Source organism: Cololabis saira, chromosome 9 (assembly GCF_033807715.1).
Source record: "Cololabis saira isolate AMF1-May2022 chromosome 9, fColSai1.1, whole genome shotgun sequence".
Classification (NCBI taxonomy): Eukaryota; Metazoa; Chordata; class Actinopteri; order Beloniformes; family Belonidae; genus Cololabis; species Cololabis saira.
The window spans coordinates 15,268,224-15,294,838 of record NC_084595.1 but is presented as its reverse complement, the minus strand read 5'-3'; the positions used below and the strand labels follow the sequence as shown (position 1 = coordinate 15,294,838).

General features: G+C 42.6%; 2 protein-coding genes across 2 annotated transcripts in view; one reads left to right on the top strand and one right to left on the bottom strand.

The window, feature by feature from the left end:
- tesca (tescalcin a) overlaps nt 1-20,385 on the bottom strand; it is a 53,157-nt gene extending 32,772 nt beyond the window's left edge. The window contains exon 1 of the mRNA XM_061730535.1: nt 20,381-20,385. The gene's annotated coding sequence lies outside the window, so the exon portion shown is untranslated. The remainder of the gene's footprint in view (nt 1-20,380) is intronic.
- The window catches only part of nf2a (NF2, moesin-ezrin-radixin like (MERLIN) tumor suppressor a), a 44,781-nt gene that overhangs the window by 4,483 nt on the left and 13,683 nt on the right, over nt 1-26,615 (top strand). The window contains exons 4-13 of the mRNA XM_061730536.1: nt 8,066-8,149; nt 16,168-16,236; nt 16,362-16,444; nt 18,572-18,647; nt 19,131-19,265; nt 20,235-20,309; nt 20,393-20,506; nt 21,113-21,235; nt 22,427-22,644; nt 26,056-26,161. Of these exons, the coding sequence (XP_061586520.1) occupies nt 8,066-8,149; nt 16,168-16,236; nt 16,362-16,444; nt 18,572-18,647; nt 19,131-19,265; nt 20,235-20,309; nt 20,393-20,506; nt 21,113-21,235; nt 22,427-22,644; nt 26,056-26,161 (1,083 nt within the window). The remainder of the gene's footprint in view (nt 1-8,065; nt 8,150-16,167; nt 16,237-16,361; nt 16,445-18,571; nt 18,648-19,130; nt 19,266-20,234; nt 20,310-20,392; nt 20,507-21,112; nt 21,236-22,426; nt 22,645-26,055; nt 26,162-26,615) is intronic.

Genomic DNA, 26,615 nt, shown 5'->3' with positions numbered 1-26,615 from the left:
GCCAGAGGCCCAGACTCTTGAAATCCAGCACGCCTCTCATCAGAAGTTGGGGATTTACCTCACGGCGAGTAATTCAATTCAATTCAATTGTATAGCGTCAAATCATAACATCATAACAGGTCATGTCATGACGCTTCACAACATGAAAAACAGAGATAAAAGTGATCAGATATAACACATCATAAATAAATGTATAAAAACATAAGCATCAGAAAAAGATCAGCATCAGTGATAAAAGTGATCAGATATACAGTAACACATCATAAAATAAAACACAAGCATCAGAAAACATCAGCATCGGAGAAAGGGAAGAACAGCATAACATCCAAAAAACACAGTAACATCAGGCTAGCTGACTCTAAACATAGGATTTTTCATAGAGGAAGGTTTTAAGCTGAATCTTAAAGGCAGAGAGTGTGTCCGCCTCTCGGACCAAGACTGGAAGATTATTCCAGAGGTTAGTAGTAGGCAGACACATTTCCCGCTACCTTCCCGCAGGGGGTTTTACTCGGAGGGCGTTTTATCTCACCGGAAACAGATAACCTGTCACATTTATGCTTCAGCACTGGAAGTCTTATAAGTCCTTTGTAAAAGTGAATCCCACATTACGCAGCACACGTTCAGCTCGTGAGCTTTATCTGCGGCGTCCTGGCGGTTCTGTTCCAGCGCCGACAGGGGGCACGCGTCCACAGAGTTCCTCTCGGTCGCTCGGCAGAACATTCTGAGAGACCTTTTTTCCATCGTCCTGGTCTGATTGTGTGCAGCCAAGTGGAACCAGAGCACAACATATCACCGCTGCCCTTTCCAGCCGTTTAATACTCCCCGGGGGAATTCCTGCGGAGACCGCTGCACCGCTCCCCGAGCCAGAAGAGGAGACTGATTCCTGCGTTTGCATCAATTAATACCTCCGGCTATGTTTGCCAATTACCAATTAGGCTTTGAAGGCTCCGTCACCGGCCCAGTTAATGACGCGCTCCCTATGGGATGCTGTCCCTCATAACAATCCCATCATCTCAAACCTATTATGCTGCTTTAGTTACATGCGTTAGTATTCATGACTGTAGTCGCTGTATTGCTTTTAACAACATTTGGACGAGGATTGTTGTCTACTTACGGTTTAAACACACATTTCTTTGTGCCATTAATTCATTTAAAAAGTAGTTAAAAGTCAATTCGAAGGGTGAATGTGGCTCATAAAAAAACAACACTAGAGCCAGAAGATTACGCAGTATTTACGGCGGGATGCAGCTGCGAGGGGAAGAGAGGAATACAAATGTGCGGCGCAGCGCATCACCTGTCTCCTTATTACTTTGCTCTCATTAAATCCAATAATGTCAGGAGGCGCCCCCTGTTCAGATAGTGTCACGGGCGTGACAGCGGGATTAGTGCTTATCAGAAATGATCACTGATCCAGATGCACACGCACCCACACACTCGTCCCTTACACATTTTCAAGCACTTACACAAACAGGCACATTCACATCTTTGTCATGTCAGCTTGCAAACAGGTTCTGGTTTGTAAAGGGGACGGCAGGCTCAGCAGCCGCGGCAGGCTCGGCAGGCTCAGCAGCCGCGGCAGGTTCAGCAGCCGCGGCAGGCTCAGCCTCCTAGGGCTGGCTGTGATGTGGACCTGTCACCTCTGGCTGTACATCTTTTTGATTTAAAAAAAAAAGAGACTGCAGAATGGCACACGTGACGCATTAAGCTGTCCACTTATGCAGGATAACTACAGCAAAACCACATCTGGTTCCTTTTCATCAGGCTTTGTTCTCTATATGTATGTTGTCACGAAGTGGGGTGGATAGGACCCAGATGCAGGAAAGCAGGAGGAGGGAGTTCCAAAAAAAAAGTGATTTATCAAGTAAAAAAGTACCGGGGTTGACAAAAAAACACAAGAGCCAATATCAAAAAAACCTGACAGGACACACGGATGCAAACACAAACAGTACGGACCAGCAGGGACCAGGGGAAAGACCAGACCAGATATACACAGAGGGGTTGACGCGACACAGGTGCAGACAATCAGGGCAGATGGGACACAGGGAAGTCAAGACAAAACTGAAACACAAAGACACGGGTTTCCAAATAAAAACGATTAATCGCATTTACAATAATATCGCCATATCATACAACAGAATTTTGTAATTGCAGCATGAACGATTATAAGGTTGTCTGGTGACGTGAGCGTGAGCGTGAGCGAGAGCACTCGACTGCATTAACTCACTGTAGGGTTATTTGTGTACAAAAGGAAGATGCCGCGTAACGTCAGATGTTCACAGCAAGCAGCGCTAAAACTACAAACTTTTTTCCAGCACATTACTACTACTACTGTCATTTAGCAGACGCTTTTATCCAAAGCGACTTACATCTGAGACACACACACCCTATTTGTGGAGCAATTAGGGTTAAGGGAATCTTTAGACTCAAGCCCACCTCTGTAGCCACTATACCACCACACCACATTAAAAATTAAAGATTGTTTTCCAAAATCGCGCCGGCCTTTAGGCAACCGGGGACCACTAATCGATTGACCCGGGCAGTTTTCAGTGTTTCTCAATCCTGGTCCTCGTGGGCCCCTGTCCTGCATGTTTTAGATGCTTCCCTGCTTCAACACACCGCGATACAATTACCTGTGTTATCAACAGAGTTGTGTAGACCTTGGTGACAAGCTAATGAGGACCATTGATTAGAATCAGGTGTTTTGGTGCAGGGCAACATCTAAATGTACATTTCAGTCAGCCAGAGTTCTTCCCTCTTCTTCATTTGTGTATCTGAACGTAGGTCAGAACCTTCAGTGGGACAAAGTGGTATTACAAGGCGTGCCAGACCGTCTCCACCTTCAACATAACATATTCAGCAGCTCTTTGGTCTGTGTGTTTAACATGGCATCAAAAAGGGTTCTTATTCTTTCATTCATTTAGTTGATTTAATATATATATCTTAAAGTGTAAAAGCGTACATCTTGCAGCTTTAAGAATCCTTGTTATGTGAATTCCTAACCATTGCATCAACATGTCCTAGTCCTATTTAATCAATTTACTTCAGACATAAAGCTTGAATTTGAACCAGCTACATTACAAATGCAGAAATAGCTCAAATTATTTAAAATATCTGGTATTTTCCTTTAATGATCTTTATACTTTTCTGTCTAATAAGCTGACATTCCTGGGTCGACTTACTAATCATATAAAATGCTGTTGCTAGGTGATAATGGGTCTCTGTGTGACTATTATATTCAAGTCTTAGAATATTTATTTGGCACAGTTTGGAAGCTACTTGGACATTTAATTCACAATTTGAAGGCTTTTCAGTCGTAAAAGAGGAAGTTAATCACATAGAAACTGTTGATTTCATGCTTGAACAAACACTTGATTTTTCTTTGAACCACAAAGGTGACACGCTCACAGAAGTGTAATACAAACTAGAAAATTTCTGGAAATTTTGATATGGGCATGCCCTACCGCCCATTCGTCCCCTCTTGCTGCTTTGGTTTGGGGCTGTAGTGGTTGTGTTCGGGGTGGTTCTATGTCAGTTTGAGGTGTTTTTACGCTTGTATTTCATTCATTCCTGTGCTCCCAATAGTTATTAATGGGGCGCGCTTTTTGGCATCTAGCGTTGCCACGGTAACGCTTTTGACTGAGAAAAGTAATGCCCATCGAGGCAAGATGGAGACGCATCTAACGATGTATGCCGTGCATGGGTGCACGTTCCGGTTCAGGCTACGTTAACGGATAGGTTTTTTTTTTCACCATGGTACAAAACCCCATCCGAATGAATGGGGCCATTTGGCCTGGATTTTGACATAAAATTTCCTTAATTCCCAGCTTCATGAAATTTGAGTATGTTGAATTCCACAGCGTGCCGAGTCAGGGGACATTTGTACGATGTCTCTACGATAACCTGTTGCCTAGCAACAAGCGTCCAAATTCAAACAGAAATAAAAAAAAAAAATGAAAGGTCAATATCGCGAAAACTGTAGTAATTAGCATAATGAGGTTGTAGGGGCCGTTACTGCCAATCGGGCCGAGTGTTTGAAAGTTTCAACCATGTCTCTACGATAAAGTTCGGCCGAGCAATAAGCGTCCGAATTTTCGCCTTTTTTTTTGCTTTTTGGCATCTAGCGTTGCCACGGTAACACTTTTTACTGAGAAAAGTAATGCCCATCGAGGAACCATGGAGACGCATCCAACGATGTATGCCATGTATGGGTGCATGTTCCGGTTCAGGCTATGTTAACGGATAGGTTTATTTTTCACCATGGTAAAAAACTCCATCCGAATGAATGGGGCCATGTGGCCTGGATTTTGACATAAAATTTCCTTAAATCCCAGCTTCATGAAATTTGAGTATGTTGAAGTCCACAGCGTGCCGAGTCGGGAAACATTTGTACCATGTCTCTACGATAACCTGTTGCCTAGCAACAAGCGTCCAAAGTCAAATGGAAAAAAAAAAAAAAAAGAAAGGTCAATATCACAAAAACTGTAATACTTGGCATAATGAGCTTGTACGTACCTTTAGGGACAATCAGGCCGAGTGTTTGAAAGTTTGAACGATGTCTCTACGACAAAGTTCGGCCGAGCAATAAGCGTGGGAATTTTCGCCTTTTTTTTTGCTTTTTGGCAACTAGCGTTGCCCCGGTAACCCCTATTACGGAGAAAAGTAATGCCCATCGAGGCATGATGGAGACGCATCCAACGATGTATGCCATGCATGGGTGCACATTCCGGTTCGGGCCGCATTAACGGACGAAAAAAAGTGCGGAATAAGAATAATAATAAAAAGAAAAGGGAAACCTTTTCTAGATACTAATATATCGCCTTCATTTTCATGTTTTTCCTCGTTTTTCCGGCCGTGTTTTAGTTTTTGGGGATTTTTTTTTTCCACATCAGAGCGGGGTCATGCTGTACACCCGCTGGTGCGCAGTGGGACTTTTGCGACTTTAGCTTGTTAGCAAAATGCTAGCAACATTGCCCTTTGGGCCATTCTGGACGATTGCAATATGGTCATGCCATTACTTGGCATGCCCATAATTAATACAAATGGGGCAAAAAGGTGAAGATTGGTACATTTAAATGATATAGAATAAACAGCTTGAGATTGACGGCCACTGATTTGACTCTTCTAAGGAGGCGAGCTGACGGCAGCCTCTCTAAACCACTGTCATCCAGGGCCTGCGTCTGAAATGTGCGGTCTCATCGTGTCAAGATATCAAAGCCCTCTAAGGCCTCCAGATAAAAGGCTCTCGGTGCCCACGAGTCTAGTGAGAGATTTGAGAAGGTCTCAAAGTTTTTTGACGTGAACAGCTCCCGTTGGCTCCCAGTGAGAACTGCAGCTCAACTTTAGCGAGGAGTTATCATGTTCTCCAGATCCTCCAGCTTCGACCCCCAGCCCAGTAAGGACATCAGATCTGAGACCTGCATCATTGTTTATTTTTGTTAGTAGGTTTTTATGTCAGATGCTCTTCCGGACTTAACCCTCTGCATTTATCCGGGCTTGGGAACCACACAAGAAAGCCCACATTTGAATCCCAGTTCATCTGAACTACATGTAAGAATCTCTCTTTCATCATTTATGAACTCAAGGACTTTCACACAAAACAATTGATAAAAAAAAAAAAAAATCCATCCAGGCTATTTCTACAAAAAAAAGTAAGAAAAAGCGCAGTTCTATCTTCTGAATCTAAAAGTTTGATAAAGTTTTCCAGTATATGCCTGGAAGGGCACCTTCTTTTTGTGGGGAATTGGAAGTTCGTTACTTGCATGTGGGAAAACCTAATCCAAACCAATCAAGTGTGCTTGTTTGAAGTTAAAAAGAAAAGAAAAGAAAGTAAAAGAAAAGTTTCTAGGGGCTTATATTTCACACAGGTATAGAAGGTAGAATATTGCCTCACTAAAAATGTGTTTTCCCCTCCTTCCAGCTGAGTATTCCTCCCCTAAGTGTCAGTCAGAAGTTAAGATACTACTGCGAGGAGCGTCAAAGACACAAGCAGACAGTTTTTTGTCCCTGTTATTCCTCTCGGATTCGTTTCTTCCCTTTTTCGGTGTTTGCAAGTTACTTCAGATCACCTTTTTGTGTCCTGTCCTTCATGTTTTTTGTCATAGAAACAAATGTAATATTTAAATTAAAGCTGCAAGCAGCGATGAACGGGCCCTCGCACTCACGGTCACCGCCCCCCATAAGCATATCAGAAATGACACCACCCACGACTCTCTATGTCAAACCATTCAAAGGTTATAGCAGAAAAAAGGGACAACCAATCAGAAGAAGGGGCGGGGCTAATTCAGGCCAATGAAGGTCAAGGACTCCATACATAATCTTAAGACACCACCCACGACTCTCTATGTCAAACCATTCCAAAGTTATATCAGAAAATCGGGACAACCAATCAGAAGAAGGGGCGGGGCTAATTAAGGCCAACGAAGCTTAAGGACTCATTACAGAGTCCCATGACACCACCCACAACTTCCTATGTCAAACCATTCAAAAGTTATGGCAGAGAAAAGTATTCTAGGGGGCGCTGTTGAGCAGTTAGGCCACGCCCATTAATGCAAACCATGAAATATCAAATTTATCGCCAAGTCTGTCTTGCATGCAAAATTTGTTGACTTTTGGAGAACTATCAAATATGGACCAATCAGATTTCAAAATGGCCGACTTCCTGTTCGGTTTGGGCCATGGCTCCATGAGACTTTTCTTTAGGTTGTGCCATCATACAGGTGTGTAGCGATTTTCGTGCATGTACGTCAAACCGTATTGTGGGGCTTGAGGTACAAAGTTTTCCGGGGGGCGCTGTTGAGCCATTTTGCCACGCCCATTAATGCAAACCATGAAATATCAAATTTATCGCCAGGCCTGGCTTGCATGCCAAATTTGGTGCCTTTTGGGGAACTGTCAAATATGGACCAATCAGATGAAGTGGGGGTGCGCTTGTTGGCGTCTAGCGTCGCCACGGTAACACTTTTGAAAGAGAAAAGTAATGCGGGTAGTCGCAGGATGGAGACGCACATTTTGATGTATAACACATCTGGGTTCACGATACGGTTCGGGCCGTATTAATTCTCGAAGGAATGGCATATATTGTTCCAAAATTACGCGATTAATTCAGAATGTTCAAAATGGCCGACTTCCTGTTTGGTTTCGGCCATGGCTCCAAGAGACTTTTCTTTGAGTTGCGACATGATACAGGTGTGTACCGATTTTGGTTCATGTACGTCACACCGTATTCTGGGGCTTGAGGCGCAAAGTTTTTTCGGTCTGAACCAACCAGATGAAGGGTGGGCGCGCTTTTTTGCGTCTAGCGTCGCCATGGTAACGCTTTTGAAAGAGAAAAGTAATGCGTGTTGTCGCAGGATGGAGACGCACATTTTAATGTATAACACACCTGGGTGCACGTTACGGTTCGGGCCGTATTAACTGCCGAAGGAATGGCATAAATTGCGCCAAAGTGACACGATTAATTCAAAATGGCTGACTTCCTGTTCGGTTTCGGCCATGTCGCCAAGAGACTTTTCTTTAAGTTGTGTACTGATACAGGTGTGTAGCGATTTTCGTGCATGTACGTCAAACCGTATTGTGGGGCTTGAGTCACAAATTTTTCCGGGGGGCGCTGTTGAGCCATTTTGCCACGCCCATTAATGTAAACCATTAAATATAAAATTTTTCACCAGGCCTGACTTGCATGCAAAATTTGGTGACTTTTTGGGCACGTTTAGGGGGGCAAAAAGGCCCTCCTTTCGTCAGAAGAAAAAGAAAAAGAAAAAGAAAAAGAAAAAGAAAAAAAAAAATTCCTACAGATACAATAGGGCCTTCGCACTGAAGGTGCTCGGGCCCTAATAACTCACAAGAGTACCAAAGGTTATTCTCCCTGCAAAAGCAATGGCAGAAAACATTTTCCTGCTGTTATAAGAACACAATGGATTTTCTGATAAAATAAAACTATATAGAGACAGGGTGCAGTGTATTTTCTAATCTAACTGTGTGAAAAAGGTTCAAATAAAGGACAAGGACACTGTTATTCAGGCAGAAGCATGAGCTCTAAAGATGATTACATTTGGTTACCTTGTAGGTGAAGAAGAAGATACTTGAGGAGGAGATCCACTGCCCCCCCGAGGCGTCTGTGCTGCTGGCGTCCTATGCTGTCCACGCCAAGGTTAGTGGTCTTCAAAGATGTGTGATCACTCACAGTTACACACGGCCACCTACTGATCCGTCCATACTTTAAAATCTGAACTCACCTGCTTCTCTTTCATATATTCATTTGGACTTCATAGATTCTGTGTAATTTGCTGCGAGTTATCCTTTCTTTTCTGACACCGTAGACACAGTGTTTTACCTGATCCGTATTCACCTGGTTAACTGCCTCGCAGTTTGTTCAGTTCATTCTTCGTGACAACAGAAGACTAATATTTAAAAAACTAACCCGGGGGCTACATTAAATCATTTTGTGGAATTTGAGGGGAGTTTAACATTTACTTGGGTAAATATCTGCAAAATGCTTCTACGTCTTTCAAAGCGGCGCAGAGAGACTTCCTCCCTTCATAACCCGCAGGGTCGGCTTTTATAATCCGCTCATATCGAGCCTCGCCTGAGAAAAGTCATAAATCAACTTCAGCTGATCCAAATCTCTGCTGTGTGTGGGTCTCGATAAGGACCAGAGGAGCACGCAGCACATTTTCACCTTCGTGTTTTTGGATTGATTTGCAGAATTCCTGTCCTGATGAAACACGACAGGACATGTAATGAGGTGTCAGGACTGCATCTGTTAGGGAACCAGTCCTCCTTACCCCTTTTCAGACTTTACATTAGTGACATTAAGAGTTGAAATATTTAGATTAAATATGAAGAATTGTGCAGCCTCCTTTTTGTGTCCTCCACTTTCCTTTTTATCAGCTTTTTGTTTGTGGACTTCAGAGCAAACAAGGTTCTCGGTTTTCCTCCGCTGAATAAATTCACACTTTTGTAGCTGATGCATCATCCAAGTTTGTTTTGCAGTTCAACTGCTGCCTGAGTGTTGCTGGTTTTTCTAAGCATTCACGTTTTCTTTTGCAGTCATGGTATTCAGTGGTGCTACGTTTCCTCCAGACTTCTTTCAGACGTCAACGAGATCCAACTGATGTTTCTTTATGTACAAAAAGTTGATGGTTTGTTCTCGTGATCGTGGTTTTTAGGTTAAAACAAAACATGATATGATCGGTTCTCGGTATATTTCTCATTATTTGGTTCCTCTCTTACCAAGCTTACGTCTAAATGGCTTCCGTTTGTATTTTTCTTTAATTTCTTTAAAAAGTTATTTTCCCGTCAATTGCATCATCGTGATGGTATCCCCCCGTTTTCACTGCCCCGCTTACACCTGGTATTAAAATTGGCCTTGAGCGATCCGATCACACGTCTACAGCTCTGCGTGCATCTGTTCACATCTGGCATCATCACATGACACGTCTCCACGTGCATCTCAAACAGCAACGTGTCATTAGATCAGATCTCCCCCCTCAGCCCCACGGACATAAACAGATCGGGGGTTTCTTTTCTTTCAGCAGTGAGGAGTAGCATTGCACATCTAGCTGTCAGGAAGAAGAAGAGGAGGAACACCTTTCCTGTATGTCCGATTTCTTTCCCCTTAGCTTTATTTAACAAAGGGACCAAACATCTACAACAATAATACTAATGAAAATAAATCCAAAAACATGGAGGATAACAGAAGTCCTTCGAAGAACTCATCACTTAGGTATGTGGCACCTGAACGCCAGGCTCCCCAGGTCTGATCGGATTCCCCAGAACAGACGTTCACATTGACAAGCTACTATACTGTAGTTTTATACAATAATGAACCACACCCCTTTTTTTTTTTGTTTTGTTTTGTTTGTCATATAATCTAATCTAATAAACCACACCCTTAAAGACTCATTTGATAAAACACATTATCCAACAGGACTCCTATTCCTCCTCAGCAGCTCCTCCCACTCTGCTTTGTTTCCTTGGGGGTCTATTTCTAAGAAACATAATACTTACTTCCACCGTTTTTATTATTAATTATTTATTAAACTGTCTTAGTGACCGTAGTCAGCGGCTCCCAAATGTTCTGAGATCGAGACTGGAACATAAATGTGATCGCGCAGGTGCGGTGGCAGCCCCCGAATCTGTGGAGCAGCTCTCTGTTTTCATCTCCTTTTAATAATGTTCCACTCATCAGAAGTGCCACAAACTAAAAGTCAGCTATCACCTCATTCACCCCCACTCTAACAGTTGAAAGAGACTGGTGCAGTTTAAAAATGGCAATAATTAAACTTATCTGCTATCATTAATCCAAAAGCAAATGAGACTGAAAAGTATTAAAAGCTGGTCTTAAGTCAATTAAAAGTAACCGTGCAAGTGTGTGTTTGTCTTCAAGGTGTTAATAAGCCACATGTGTGATACAATCAAACGCATTGACTTTGACCTCAGTTTTCATAAGATACAATACACCTTTTGTTTTTATCACAGAACTATTTTTATTCAGTTTATAGAACCAAAGCATCCATCCGTATCTAAAATAAAACAGTAAATACAAAATTCCAAAGTGATTTATTGGTTGAGGATGTAAAACAGGTAGCTGGTCTCCATGGAAATTGCTCCGCGGGGATCTTAATAAGCCTCCAGCGGTTTCACTCGTCTTGCTTGAAGGATCCCATCTCTTTGAAATTCCAACAAAAATGATTGGAGGACTGCGGCGCAGCGTTTTGACAGGCAGACAAGGTGTCGTCAGACCAGGAGTGGAGGTCGAAAGAACTGGCCTAAAAGCCCAGGGAGGTTTACCTTTCTGCACCAATTTAACAGGCTTACTGCATTTAGTAAGAAATACTTAAATTTGCAAATCTGCTCATGCCTCGTGCTCCCCAGTGTCAGCGGCCCCATTCGGGAAACAGCCAGAAATATGAGGCCCCGATCTGTTTTAATTAAATCTGCAGTCCACCCTGATTAGAGTCAGTAAGTGCAAACTGGCATTGTAAATGGAAATTGGTGCTTGTTAAGTGCTGCAGCTGTTGAGCGGTTCTGGGCAGATGTTGCTTCGGCCCTCATCCTCTCATCATCTGTTCTTGCACAGGTCCACTGTGCAGCCAGTGAAGTACGCTATGTTGCACACAGTCTGAAGTCGTTCATGTTTAAAAGACATACATTTTGAATGTCCCTGATGTGAATCTGATCATCTACGTCAGATGGAGAATTTGTGCATGTTTGTCAGATGATAAAGTGAATTAGCAGTAAAAAAGTTAAAAGTTGTGTCATTAATTCATTTAAAAGTAGTTAAAGTAAATTTGAAGGGTGACTGTGGCTAATAAAAAACAACACTACAGCCAGAAGATAAAAGTTCCTTTTACTTTGAAGGAGCGGTAAATAGGGCATGAATGGAGATTTGTGTCCATTTGTGTAAAGAAATCTTGCAGTTTACATGCGCAAATGCACATGATGATTCACTTACTGTACTAGGAGGCAAAGGGGATTATAGTGTGTCTGTATTCATGCACAGCGGTGCTAGCTGTAGGCAGAGGCTTTATGTCTGGATGTTGTCCGTCTATTCTGTTTTTGTGGAGCTAATATTTGAAGAGAGCCTCGAGGGGATTTCTTTAACCATCGCACAAATGCTTGTGGATTCAAGGATAAACCCATAACGATCTGGCAGTCAAAACACGCTTTTGTCCATAATTAACTAATTAATGTGCTCAATTTACATTTTTTTTTTACACATTTGTTATATTAACATGGTTGGATTTCTATTTCACTTTAGTTCCATTTCTGTTTGTCAACAAAAGTCATTTTAAAGTTTATTTTACAGAGAAAGTTGATTTAGTCCAATTTAATCAATTTCAGTCAAGTTCAGTCTAGTTAAGTTCACTTCCCTAAAGATCAGATGAAAAAAGCAGATATATATTAAACTGTGTCCCCTGTTATTTTTATCAACTGAAGTGGTTCAGGCATCTGGTTTCTGACTGCGCCAGGTTTTGGGCTCGTCCAATCAGAGGAGGGCCCCAAGCTAGAGACGGGACAGTGGAGAGATCATATCTCTCCACTCCACTCTTATCCCAGAGAACCTCCCCGGTATCCTCCCAAAGGAGCTGGAGGATGTGGCTGGGGGGGGGGGCTGGACCTCTGGATGGATGGGTGGATGGATGATGGATGGATGATCGGTGATGGTTATAGTGATGAAAATGTTTTTACCCCAGGAACTGACTAGCGTAATTGTGAATTCTGCATTATGTCAAGGCATGGCAGGCTTATTTGGAACACATTTCAGCAACAAGGGGATTCATGTGCTTTACATAACAAAAAAATAAAAAGTAAAGAAAACAAAGTTGGGGTTACACTAGCGTGGCATAATAAAGTAAAGTCAGACTTAATCTACAATTACAGAATTACAGCCTCTCTGTCATCAGATGTATATTTGGTCCTTTAACACGCAGAAGATAATTAAAATATTCACTATCTCTTTTAGTTATTATATTATTTCTGCCTTTCTCAGAGATTGCATCCACAGAGATGTTAAGCAGTGTTTATACAGAGGTGCTTTTTTTTCCTTCTATTTTTTTTACACAGCCGTACTGAAATTACATTTTTTTCAAAATCTAAATTCAGAATGGTTTAAATAATCAGTCAAAGGCAGCTGTAAACAAATGAGTTTTTAACCTGAATTTAATGGAACTAAGGGTTCTGATTCTGGGGACATGGAGCAGACCTGAACCAGGAAACCTGAGAGGTCTGGGTGGTTGCTATGGCAACAACAAGTCCCTGATGTACTTTGGTCCTAAACCATTCAGTGATTTGTAAAGTAACAGTATTTTAGTATTTTAAAGTCTATTCTCTGAGGTACAGGAAGCCAGTGTAAGGACCTCAGAACCGGACTGATGTGGTCCCCTTTCTTAGTTCTGGTGAGAACCGGGGCAGCAGAATTCTGGATCAGCTGGAGCTGTCTGATTGACTTTTCAGGCAGAGCTGTGAAGAAACTGTTGCAGTAATCAGCTCGACTGAAGATAAACGCATGGAGGAGTTCTCCAAGGTCCTTCTGTGACATTAGTCCTTTGATCCTGGAGATGTTCTTCAGGTGATAGAAGTCGACTTTGTAACTGTTTCAATGTGAAATGTCCGCTCTGAGTCCATGACTACACCCAGATTCCGGGTCTTATCATCGTATCTTACTAGTAAATGCAACAAAGATGGTTCAAAAACAAGTTTTAGGTGAATATTGAAGCACAATGGGGTTAAACTAGCTTCTGTTTTTGCCTTTTTCCACAAAATTATATCACATCTTTTGGTGTTTTTGTTGAATAATTGAACACGTTAACTTTCTCTTTGGCCATATTTTAGTATGTTGCTTTCATCTGCCGGCATTGCATCACAGAGGTTTAAATGTTTGCATGTCTGAGTGCAAAATAAATACTTAAATAAATCAAGTGTACTTTGTAAATTATTTTGTGTACATGCTCTGTCAGCCAGACATCCAGCCATCCATACAACTGGATGAGTTTCTGTGCTTCCTGATTTATATTCTGAGCAGGTACGATGCTACGCAGAGATGTTGACCAGGAGTTTTAAGAAACAGCTGCTTGTTAAAGGAGGCAGCAGAGAAGTGTCTTGAATAAAAAGCTTTGGTAGTAAAGGGTGAGGATGTATCCTTCATGTGTGGAGTGGAGATGACTATAACATAGATGTGATAAGAGGGCAAGGCTATTATTATGTGTATAGCACATTTCAACAACAAGGCAATTCAAGGTGCTTTACATAATAAATATATGAAGAATGAGGAGGAGGGAATAAAACTGTTCCCCCTCCAGCCTGAATGAACCACGCAGATGGAAACAAAATGGAAAAAAAAGGTCCAGTTTTTCCTAAATCAGTCATGCGGTGCTTATCATACAATGAGACTCCACTGGTGCTGGTCCGGGATCCAGGGGTTTTGGCATCAGTACACTTCAATGCACTTTCTGCCTTTGACATTTTCAAGTATTGCCATTTACATTACACTGAAAGCAACAGAATGAACCTCACTCTGTCACATGCACGTGGTCAGGTACCGTGCTGCTCCGTGTTCATTTGGCCAGTCACTGACCGGGCTGCAGTCGGGAAGTCACCCGGCACTTTCACTGGGATGAAGCAGCTGTTGCTAAATTTAGAATGTGCTGTTTTTATGGACATTGTAGTTGTTTTAATCATATAATGTGTTGCTCTCTTTTCCATTATGTGGTACTGTACTAGGGCTGGGTATTGCCAAGGACCTCACGATATGATACACATCACGATACTTGAGTCACGATACACTACAATATTGTGATATCCAAATTTTGCGATCTATTGCCAAAAACTGCAAAAGGTATTATTCATCTTAAAATCCAAGTTGCATGTACATCAGATTATAATAATTCATGGGACAAACTGAGTCAAAACAATGTAATTCAAATTAACAATGCCGTTTTTTTTTTTTGCCATCTGAAACATTTATTACCTGAAAAAAAAAGATAAAAATTGAGATTCAAATTTTGAATATCGATATTGAATCGGCCGGGAAAATATCACGATATATATGCAATATCGATATTTTTGCCCAGCCCTATACTGTACTGCTCACTATGGATGAGCAGTTCCTAGCGTGCTGTTCCTAGTACAGGTAGGACCATCTCTACAAACGGGGAATGATAATTAGTTTTTTACTTCCATAGCGATCATCATCTGCGACTAATCTAAGAAAAGTTTGGAAAGTTCCTGCTCTAAGAATGCCAAGGATTTGTAAGCTTCAATCATTTTATTTCCCAAACGTGTGGTGTTTTATCAGATGTTGCGCACCTGCAGCAGGTCCTGGGACATCCTGCGCTCGTTCTGCAATGTCTTAAAACCACCGTTTAGTATCAGTTTAGCTTTGCTCAGCTAAGTTTTTAGCTAAAGTCTATGCTGTACTGTTTATCTAGAAAGCCACATTAAGTAAAGCCCTAACATCTTGTAACATGTAGTGGAAAAAAACCCTCAACGGAAGTTCTGCGTTCAGCTCTGCAGCAGTAGATTTTACTGTTTTAATATTGTAAGACCTAAAAGGTATTTTTGATGGTTGCCACAACGCAAAGATAAATAATTGCCAGCCAAATAATTAAAAGTGGGGTGGTGGAAACCTGCAATATGTGTTTTTTTTTTAAATGTTTAAGTTAAGTCAGTATAAAATATGTACAGTGAATTCAAAACAATATATGCATTTTACGCTACATTGGTTTTCCGGGTTTCAATTTCAGCACAAGATTGTGGGTATCGTGCGTATTGTATTGTACTGATTATTACAGAAATATAACCTGTATTGGTACAAGGGACACCAACACATAGTTGCATCAGCAATGCGTAACGCAGGAATAATCAACGGAAATGCTTAAAAATTGACATAGTTCCCTCCTAGAGGGCCCAGTATCACATCTGCACAGGAAAACCAGCTTTTGCTGTTGTTGCGATATCTCTCTGTACCATATAAACAGTCAGATTTGTTTGCATCATGAGGTCTAACCCTAACCCTGGATGTTTGGAGCTGGAGCCCTGCAGCAAGCAGGCTTCATTTTAGGGGGATGGAGTTTTCGTGGACCGCCAACGTTCCAGGCTGACGTACAAAACAAAAAACGTCAATAGCTATGTAGGAAATCCACAGAAAAAGACGCTTGCCTTTCTTTTCGGTGCAAGAGTCCATTAAAAATTCACTATTTAGCATCAATGTTCTGTGTTTGTAATGACTTTGTTGCTTTTATATTTGAGTAAAACAGTTATACAAGTAGTCTTTGTAAAGTAAAACACCGCCTGACACACACAGAAAAGTTTCTTTCTCGTCTTCGTGTACAGCTCAAAAGTTGGGAAAGTGTCTTATTGGATGCAGAACTGCACATGTCCCTGAGTGCCTGAAGAGCAAGGGCCTTTTCTTTCTGGTCTCGAGCTCCTTCGGATCATTAATTTAGGCCAGATAATCGAGGACGCGCTTCGCCGACGTTTACAAAGAGCATCAAAAGAGTCATTTAGGGCATTGATGTGATCTGCACGTCCTTCCTTGCTGCTTCGGTACCATTTTGTGACGGGCTCCCATGATGGATTTTGGATGAAGGTGGATAGGGGCCATTAGTTTTGAATGACAATGGTAATCCTTGCTTTTCTTTCCATTTTTTTTGCTCTTTATTGTAGTATGGAGACTACGACCCTGATGTTCATAAACCAGGTTTCCTGTCTGAGGAGGATCTGCTGCCAAAGAGGGTGAGTGATGGTGGGATTGCTCGTTGTCATTCACGAGTAACAACCCCGACGTTCGTCGAACTACTCAAGCCTGCAATAAAATGGCATTAAGATGGCATTTTTATGTCTGTTTTTCTCCATTTAAGGTGATTAATTTGTACCAGATGACTGCAGAAATGTGGGAGGAGAGGATCACTGCGTGTTACGCGGAACACAGAGGCAGGACGAGGTAAAAGCTGCTGCTCGTTACTTAGAAGACTATTTAAGTCTGGAGAATGTTGTAACAACTTGGTCCAAAGGAAATGTTTTAATACAAAACTACAGTCCTGTTTATCAAGTCAACTCAAGTCAAGTCAAGTCAACTTTTTTGTGAATTCTGACATGTGCAACACAATACAGGAATGAAATTGTCATCCACAAAGGCCTGCACCAGCAGATAAACAAAAAAAGACACAATGTGCAAATCTTAAAGAATAAAAAATATAAATATAAAGAAGAAAAAAACTATTTTTTGAAAGAAATATGTTCTGTATGTACAGTATAAGACAGGAATGGGTGAATATCTACATATACTCACACAGTATGAGCGGTTTGTTGATGAGTTAGCTCTTAGTTGTTCTGAGATGGGGGGGGCAGCGTTGTGAGGGGGGCAGAGTTCAGTTTCCTGACGGTCTGCTGGATGAGGCTTTCCCTCGGCCTGCTGCTCCTGGCCCACAGACTCCGCAGTAAGAAGGCTGCATAGAAGTGACATGTGGAAGAGAATAGACGCAAGCACGTGTGAGAGACATGGTATGTCAGCCTGACACTCTTGGATGGAGGTTTCTGGATGAAAGGTGAGCTCTCCAAGCCAGGAGCGCACTTCACCAAGCCATAACTGAGTCACCGTGCCGATCAATGAGCCTTTCATCCTGAACAGATGGAAGGGAGGGCATCTATTTTACAAATGTTGCCTTTTGCTTTCTTTTTCTCTTTCGGATGAAATGCACCACAGTGGACGGAGGTTGTGGTTCTGGTCTAAGGCTACGTGTAATTTAAAACATTCATTTCAAACCTTTGTTTAGTTTAGTTTAGTTTAGTTTATTGTTTTGCACAGTTTTTTTTTAAATATACAGGAAATATTAATAATAAACACTATAGGTGCAGGAAGAGGCACAATATTAAATTGTTATTGTTCTTGCCCTGAAGCTGTTTTCTTGGTTTAGAAATCCCAACTTGTGTTTATAGATCCTCTCTCAGCACTCAGAAACCATCATAGTTCTGGGGGAGGCTGCAACTTGCACTCAGTTTCATGGCTGACGAGTCTGCAGTCACGCCAAACAAACACAAACACATGTCAACCAAGCACGGCGTCTTGTGCGCACTCTGACACCGATAAAGGCACCAATCTGCAAATAAAAGGCAGGTGATGGATTCCTCTACCCAGTGGCTGGAAGCTCTCCCTCCCTTCTGCGTGCAATCAAACATAAATATTCCTCAGAAAACTGTGTTTACAGATGATGTCAAGTACCACGGCTGCCGGCTCGCCAGATGGAGTGCGATGTACTCGCTCTGCTGTAGTAGTTTCAGGTTCGTCCTTGAAAGGTACAAGAGCAGCCACACGTCTCCTGCTTTTAACGTCCCCTCATCAGTAAACTGCTCAACAGGCGTTCAGAGCTTTGGTTCAAAGCTGAAACGCAAGCTTCACATCAAATGAAGCGATTCTTCTTCCACGTGCTTCTGTGAGTTCTTCACAGGCCGAAGCGATCGTCTCTTTGCGTTTTGAACTTCCGAACATCAAAACTGATTACTTGAATGCCTTCTCATCCACTCCAAAGTTAAAATGTGCTTGATGTCCAACCTAGTTAAAATGTGTTAGCTCTCTTTCATGTTTCATTTTGATTAAGCCTGTTATTAGAAGTTAGAGCCACCAGCATGTCCCAGTTTTCTTCCCCTCCCTCATCAAAGTATGCAAATTATTTTTGTTGTTTTGTTGTTGTTTTGCTGAGTTCACCCTGAAATCCAGACAGATTTGCCAACAAGCTGCAGGAGAGAGGAAGAGGCAAAGCGCTGGATGCTTTGTTTCCTCTCCAGGACTGTTAAGCATCTCCGAGGCATCAGATTAAATAATGTTTCTTCATCATGCGTGACCCGTTAAGCCTTTAAGGGAGTTCTGGTTGTGTTTGTGCCGACGCCTCATGTTTTTCCATGGTTGCAGGAGCCGTATGGCCTAATCTTTCAAGCTCACACTAGAAGACAGACGCCAGGCTCAAAGAGCAAAGGAAACAAGGCCTGATCTTGTCTTTCTCCCCTTCTGTTTTACTCTTCCTCCCTTCTCTCCTCCACTTTCCTGACCCCCCCCCGTGTGTCTCTGAACCAGGGATGAAGCCGAGATGGAGTATTTAAAAATAGCTCAGGACCTGGACATGTATGGCATCAATTACTTTCTAATCAGGGTGAGCCCATATTGCTTTGCTATGTGTTTATAAAGTAACCCAATTTAACAGATTAGGAGGTGTGCCACCTTTACTATGTTATTAAATGACGTGCTTGGAATAGCAGTTAGACTCACCTGTTTGTCTCCTGGTTGAATCTATTTTGAGAACGATGAGTAAATGAGTGGCTTCTGGGCGGCTCTGGGTGTATGATCGATGAGTCACTGCAGAGACCAACCTGCAGCTCTCCAAATAAACCCAAATCCACTTGAGATGGTTCTGGCATTGATCCGGTGTGTTCCTCAAATGACATTTCACAATAACACCAAAAAGTCAAATTCAAGTCCCCGTTTCTAAATAAACGAGCACACGCCAAACGCCCGCCTCGTTGTTCAGCCCAATTCGGACAAAAATCGATCAGGCAGGCAGAGCCGCCGCGGAGCCGCGTTTGAAAGTTGGCTGGGAAGGTGGCCTCACAGCTTGATTTACTCCGGTTTGGTTTAGAATAAAAAGGGAACGGATCTCCTGCTGGGAGTGGACGCCCTGGGTCTGCACATCTACGATCCAGACAACAGGCTGACCCCCAAGTGCTCTTTCCCCTGGAACGAGATCCGCAACATATCCTACAGCGACAAGGAGGTGAGACGGCCTTTTACCCCGTTGTGCATCCACATTAATTCAATTAAATTCAATTGTATCTATTTATCTCTATATCTCTTTATCTATATACGTCTATTACAGGGGTCGGCAACCCGCGGCTCTAGAGCCGCATGCGGCTCTTTAGTGCTGCCCTAGTGGCTCCTGGAGCTTTTAAAAAAATGTTTGACCTTTTTTTTTTCATTTTTCTTCTTTTTTTTTCTTTGTCTTTTTTTTCCTTTTTTCTCTTTTTTTCTTCCTTTTTCCTTTCCTTTTTAATTTCGACATTTTTTTTTCGAAATTTTGACTTTTTTCTTGACATTTTGAATTTTTTATCAAGATTGTACTTCAACATTAATCTCAACATTTTGACTTTTTTCTCGACATTTTGACTTTATTCACGAAATTGACTTTTTTCTTGACATTTCGACTTGTTTCTCGACATTTAAACTTTTTTCTCGAAATTTCAACTTTTTTCTCAACATTGACTTTTTTCTCGAAGTGCATAATGAAAAAAAAAATCTTCCCCCAGTTATAACTAATATAGCTACATGCAGCATGTGTTTTTGTGGCTCCAGACATATTTGTTTTTTTCTGTTTTTGGTCCAATATGGCTCTTTCAACATTTTGGGTTGCCGACCCCTGGTCTATTACAACGGAAGTTGTCTCTTAACGCTTTCCAGAGACCAGAACATGACCCCTGAGCAGTTATTACATAAACATAATATAAACAATGGCAGGTAAAAACTCCCCTAGTGGAAGAAAAACCTTAAACTAAACAGTGGCAAGAAAAACTCCCCTTTAGGAGGGAAGAAACCTGGAGCAGGACCTGGATCATGAGGGGGGACCTTCCATTAGTTCCCATCATCTATCTTCATGCAGTTCCTACGAACGGGGCTCTGTCTTGGCAGCTGGATGTTGCTATTTTATGTCATTTTATGAACCTTGTTTGTTTGTCTTCCCAACGTGCAGTTTACCATCAAACCTCTGGACAAGAAAACCAATCTTTTCAAGTTCAACTCGTCCCGGCTGAGAGTCAACAAGCTGGTGAGTTTGGGCTCCGGTTGCCAAAGGTGCGTCGCAGGTGCAGCACAGGCGGAGCTCATCTGAGGTTTGTCTCTCCGGTGCAGATCCTGCAGCTGTGCATAGGGAACCATGACCTGTTCATGCGCCGGCGGCGGGTGGACTCGCTGGAGGTGCAGCAGATGAAGGCTCAGGCCAGAGAGGAGAGGGCCAGGAAACAGGTACACAGTCAGAGTCAGGCGAAAGTTTTTCCTCTCAACTGGAAAGTTCTCAAGGTTTCAAGGACACTTTCATGAAAATGCTAAATAAACTGTTTTTCCCCCGCAGTTCTACAAAAGGTGAAGTGCAATAACTTTGGCACGTCTGAAATTTTGTTATGATGTACGATGTACAGAGTCTAAAATTGCTCCCACAGAGAGCCCCCCCCCCCTCCTGAGTTCAGTCCCCAGCAGTACGAGACCAATGACAAAAACGTGGTGGACATACAGAATACTGTGCTGCTCAGCAGTCCGTGCACGGCTTCGCCACATCCTCAACTCACTTTCTGCTGCGCTGGATGGCTGCAGAGTGACGGCTGGGACTGCAGCGAGCAGCGTGAAATCACATCTGTCTAGCCACTCGTACTTTTATTCATATGTCAATCACGTGTTCACTGCGTTCCACTGACTGTTCTGTCTCGTGCACAAACTCTACGCCTGCTCTTTTTACTGCAGTGTGTTTTATTTCCCTTCCCTCTCAAACTTTAACGTGCATCAGAAACAGCTAATGTGTATCAATCCCCCCTCCTGCTGCACCATTTCTGAGCATGCTTTGATGTCTGCGTTCAGGTGGAAAGGCAGCGGCTGCAGAGGGAGAAGCAGCTGAGGGAGGAGGCGGAGAGAGCGAGGGATGAGCTGGAGAGGAGGCTGATGCAGCTGCAGGATGAGGCTCACATGGCCAACGAGGCACTGGTACGACTCACTTGGAGGCCGTTACAACAATAATAATGAGAAGTAACTATTCTTTTTGCACGAGTTGAGTGACCAGACTTCACTTTTCTCACGTCCATCGGCCTCAGACACGCTGGAGCTAATTATCAAAGGTTAAAGTGCGGAGGAGGAGAGCTCCTAACAGAGCTTCCTTCTGTGTGACTCCTCCGAACAGCTGATGGTGCGTCTGATTAACCCGGCGCTGTTGTGCGTGCCTGTCCGTTAATGTGAGAGCAAAACGGAACAGCAGGAGGCTTCAGAGGGGTGATGGAGGCGTGACACGGACACGCGGTGCGTGTCTGGAGGGCCTTACCTTTAGCTGATTAGTTCACTGTTATATAACCAAAATGACAACGTCACAAGCCGGCTTTCTGTTATATTAGTACTACTATTACTGCTACTACTACTACTACTACTACTACTTCTACTACTGTCATTTAGCAGATGCTTTTATCCAAAGCGAGATACATCTGAGAGAACAACACAAACAAGAAATCACACAGGAGGTCCAGCTGGATCGGTGCTGGTCAGACTGCCGAAAATCCAGTTGGACACAGGTGCTGCCATGCCAGTGCTAGGGTTTGTTTTTTTTACCGCCCAACACAACAGTCCCTTTATACAAGAAAGCTAGGTCTAAAAAGACGGCATCATGCTGGCATCTTGTCATAAGTGCATGCAGCTTGCTCAGGGCTGAGTCCTGCAAACAGCTGGATCTTCTAACTAGTCCTGATGAGCAGAGAAGTTTACTAGAAGCTCCTAGAAGAGCTGAGTCTTTAGCTTGCTCTCAAAAGTAGGTTTCTTAGTTGTTTTTTATTTGTGTTTTCATTTTTGTCCCGTAGTTTCTGTATTTATGCATTGCTTTTCTGCTCCACTTTGCAGTGGAAACCAAATGAAATCAAAACCCCAGATTGTTGCAAAGTAAAATAATGAAGACAAAAGTTAATCATTCAAAAGCTTTTCGCACCTTTTTATGTGATCTATAACAGCTACAATTCAGTTCACAAAGCAAACAATCCCTTTTATTGGGACAAAAGAAAAACTAAGAGTACAATGAGCTGGTAAAAGCCACATTCGTGTGCAAACCAATAGGACTTTCCTGGGACTCCGCTCGGTTTATTTGTATTTTTATTTGTTTTTTGACCTTTTAATCCCCCTCTTCCTGCTCCTCCGCAGCTGCGTTCGGAGCAGACGGCCGACCTGCTGGCCGAAAAGGCTCAGATTGCAGAGGAGGAGGCCAAGCTGCTGGCCCAGAAGGCTGCCGAGGCCGAGACGGAGATGCAGCGCATCAAAGTCACGGCCATGCGGGGCCACGAGGAGCGGCGCCTCATGGAGCAAAAGATGCTGGAGGCCGAGATGCTGGCTCTCAAGATGGCTGAGGAGTCCGAAAGGAGGTGAGAACAACGAGGAGGATGTGAGGCTGGATGAAGGCGGCGTCTGCTGTGAACATATATATACATATATCTATATATACATATCAGAATCAGAATCATGTTTATTTGGCCAAGTCAGGTCAAACAAGACAGGGAATTTGACTTGGTTATTTTCGCTCACTGTACAGTAAATAGACAAATGACAGCTCTTATTAACATATATACAATTTTTTTTTTTAAAGTGAAAGGTGCAGCAGTATGAGGTACACATGGTTATTGTTATTGCACAGTGATGGATTACTCTGAGACTCTATGAGTGATGAGAGTTCATCAGAGCAACAGCTTGGAGGAAGAAACTGTCTCTGAGTCTGGAGGTTTCGGCGTCCAGTGCTCTGTAGCGCCGTCCAGAGGGGAGGAGTTCAAACAGACTGCGTCCTGGGTGTGAGGGGTCTGAAGAGATGCTACCACACACATATATATATATATATATATATATATATATATATATATATATATATGTATATATATATATATATATATATATATATATACCGTATTTTCACGACCATTCGGCGCACCGTGTGAAAAGGCGCACCCTCAGTTTTGTGTGTAATTTTTGGATTTAAAACACACATACGGCACACCGACCTAAAAGGCGCAGTCTACAGACGGAGCTGCACACACGCGCGCCGCAAAACACACACGCGCTGCAGAACACACACACAAGTGTGCTTATTTAAAAATAGAGCGGGAGCAAAACTTAGTTTGATATTTTATTTCACTTTTCACATCAATCAAACCCTTCAAAGTCTTCATCTTCTGACTTGCATGTAGATTCTTCAGGCCTGGACATTTAGCGGATGACACCACCCACGACTCTTTATGTCAAACCATTCAAAAGTTATAGCAGAAAATAGGGACTATCAAATATTGACCAATCAGAAGAAGGGGGGGACGCATCTATCGTCGCCACGGTAACGCTTTTGACTGAGAAAAGTAATGTGCGCCGTCGCAGGATGGAGACTCACATTTTGATGTTTTTTATACATTTTTATAACACACCTGGGTGCACGTTACGGTTCGGGCCAAGAAGCGGCCGAAGAAATTGCATAAATTGCGGCAAAATTACACAATTAATTCAAAATGGCCGAGACTTTTCTTTAAGTTGCGACATGATACAGGTGTGTACCGATTTTCATGCATGTACGTCAAACCGTATTGTGGGGCTAGAGGCACAAAGTTTTCTAGGGGGCGCTGTTGAGCCATTAGGCCACGCCCATTAATGCAAACCATTAAACATCAAATTTGTTGCCAGGCCTGGCTTGCATGCAAAATTTGGTGACTTTTGGGGCACGTTTAGGGGGGCAAAAAGGCCTTCATTTTGTCAGAAGAAGGAAAATAAAAATTTACAAATACAGATACAATAGGGCCTTCGCACTGTAAGTGCTCGGTCCCTAAAAAAACTATGTATATGTGTATATATATATATATATATATATATATATATATATATATATATATATATATATATATATATCAGTAAGAATCCCGTTCTCAGATCTCGTCTTTGTTCCAATCCATCTGAACTCACACGTACAACATTTTACCCCCACGTTTCGCTTACTTTGTAAAAAAAAATCAGGAGGACTTGACACAGAGTCACTTTCTTGCAGGAGCATGAAAAGGCATTTCACGCTCTTGTAAGAAAGCTACTCGGTTCCCAAGTTTGTCTGGTTTTTCCTTAGTCAGTATTGTTTGATGCCAAAGTCATGTCGTGCAGCAACGGCGTGGCCCGCCGCTGCAAAACTACCTGGCCTTGAGAGGATCTGTGTCTTGGACAGATCCTGGAAGGCAGGTCACACATTCAGCTGCCCTCAGGAGGAGGAAAGAGAGGAGAAGAGGACTTTTCTTTATCGGGTTCATGCCTTTGAAATTAGTTTTGTCTTTTGTGGAGTGGATTGAATGCGTCAGATTTGATTTGATTGAAGCCGTTCCTTTCATATTTCCAACAAAGCAGCGTATCCATCACTAATAGCACTTCACGGGACCCCAGTCCCCTTTGTACGAGGCGATCATGTCGAATGGAAACCATTAAGCGCTTGACGGTAACTGCAGTTTCTGATGAGCACTTTCCTGCATCAGAAAAATTTAAACTCGCAGCACTCAACATAAAAGCGACCGCATCCACTCAAACGCTCGAGGCACTTACCTCCCCCACAGCAGTGGGGGAATGCTGCGTTCAGGAACAACGTCGCCAGCTTACGACGTACTCTCATCTGTGTGCAGCCTTCCAGGTGCAATAATAGTCAAACATTAGTCTAGAGATGTCAAACACCCGGGTCGTGACACAGTGACGACCCGGGATCTCCCAGGATCAGTATATCATTATGGAAAAATCATTTCTAATTTAATTCAGACTATTCGGTGTCTCCAGAAAGTCTGGGAGGTGAACGAACTGTGGGCTGCCCCTGACCAAATTGGGGCCCTAAGCGAAATGTTATTTGGAGGCCCCCCCACCCTCAAACCTCTCCCCATCCCAAAGGCATCATTGGTACTGAATGAGCGTATCACAACATGCCATTTAACTTGACAACCCGTAAATAATAACAAATGTATGTATGTATAGATAAAGTAGTTTGACTGTATGAGTCAAATTAAATTAAAAAAAATCTACCTGAAATAATAAATAAATATTAAATAAAAAACTTAAAACTGAAAGAAATAAGTCACAAATAGCGATCAATTACTCATCTAAAGAAAGTTACCTCCACCACCTCAATCCCCCACAAAAAACTGAAAGCAGGTCTTGCAGGTCGGAAATCAGAACTTAACACGCACCTGTGCCTTTTACAGATGCAAATTTATCTCATTAAAAATAGTCAAACTTCTTAACAATATAAATTGATACAAAACTATAGCCAATTTATTATTTGTTGGCTAAAGTTTGTAGCTTATATACTACCAACTGGTGCAATGCATGCTGTTGGAAAAACAAAAATCTCCAGTCTAGACAGAGACTGGAGACAGATTCCTATCTGAGTGGCAGCTCAGGTGTTTGTGCTACGTTTTATTTCAACAACATACCCACCTTCAAGTGAAGCACGAGTTTCCTCGTGTTTTGCCTTTTTTCCTCTCTTGGTCGCTCCTGATTTGTGTCTTTTGGATGAAAAGTTGAAATCTCTGCAAGAGCCTGCCTGCACCCTTCTGATTGGTCAGATTTCGGGTGCTGCCAAACAAAGCACGGCCAGATTACTCACCATTCATATCTCTTTTCTCCCCTCCTCTTCACGTAGCGCATATGCGCAAATGTGGCCCCTCGCGCAAAACGTGGCCCCCTGTTAGAAGATGACGGCCTACGCACAGCGCATGTTCTGCGTTTAGGGAGGGGCGGCACTGCCAACACGTCTCTAACTGTCTCTGTTTGTCCCTCAGAGCTAAAGAGGCCGAGCAGCTGAAACAGGACCTGCAGGAGGCCAGGGACTCCGAACGGAGGGCGAAGAACAAGCTGCTGGAGATCACCAGCAAGGCCGTGCACACGGTACACACACACACACACACACACACACACACACACACACACACACACACACACACACACACACACACACACACACACACACACACACACACACACACACACACACACACACACACACACACACACACACACACACACACACACGTTAGTTTACGATGGGGAGAGACAGACTATATAAAGATTCAGATTCATATGACTTTATTAATCCCTTTGGGCGGTTCCCTCAGGGAAACTGACATCTCCATCTCACTCACACAACACTGTCATATACAAAATAATTAAGAAAAACCGAAGCACTCAAGAAGTTAGAAAAATATAAAAAGCCTTCATTGAATCATGGCTTAGTAAATTTTTTAACTTTTACTAAGCCATGATTCAATAAAGGCTTTTTATATTTCTCTAACTTCTTGAGTGCCTCGGTTTTTCTTAATTGTTTTTCAATCTTTTGGATCCC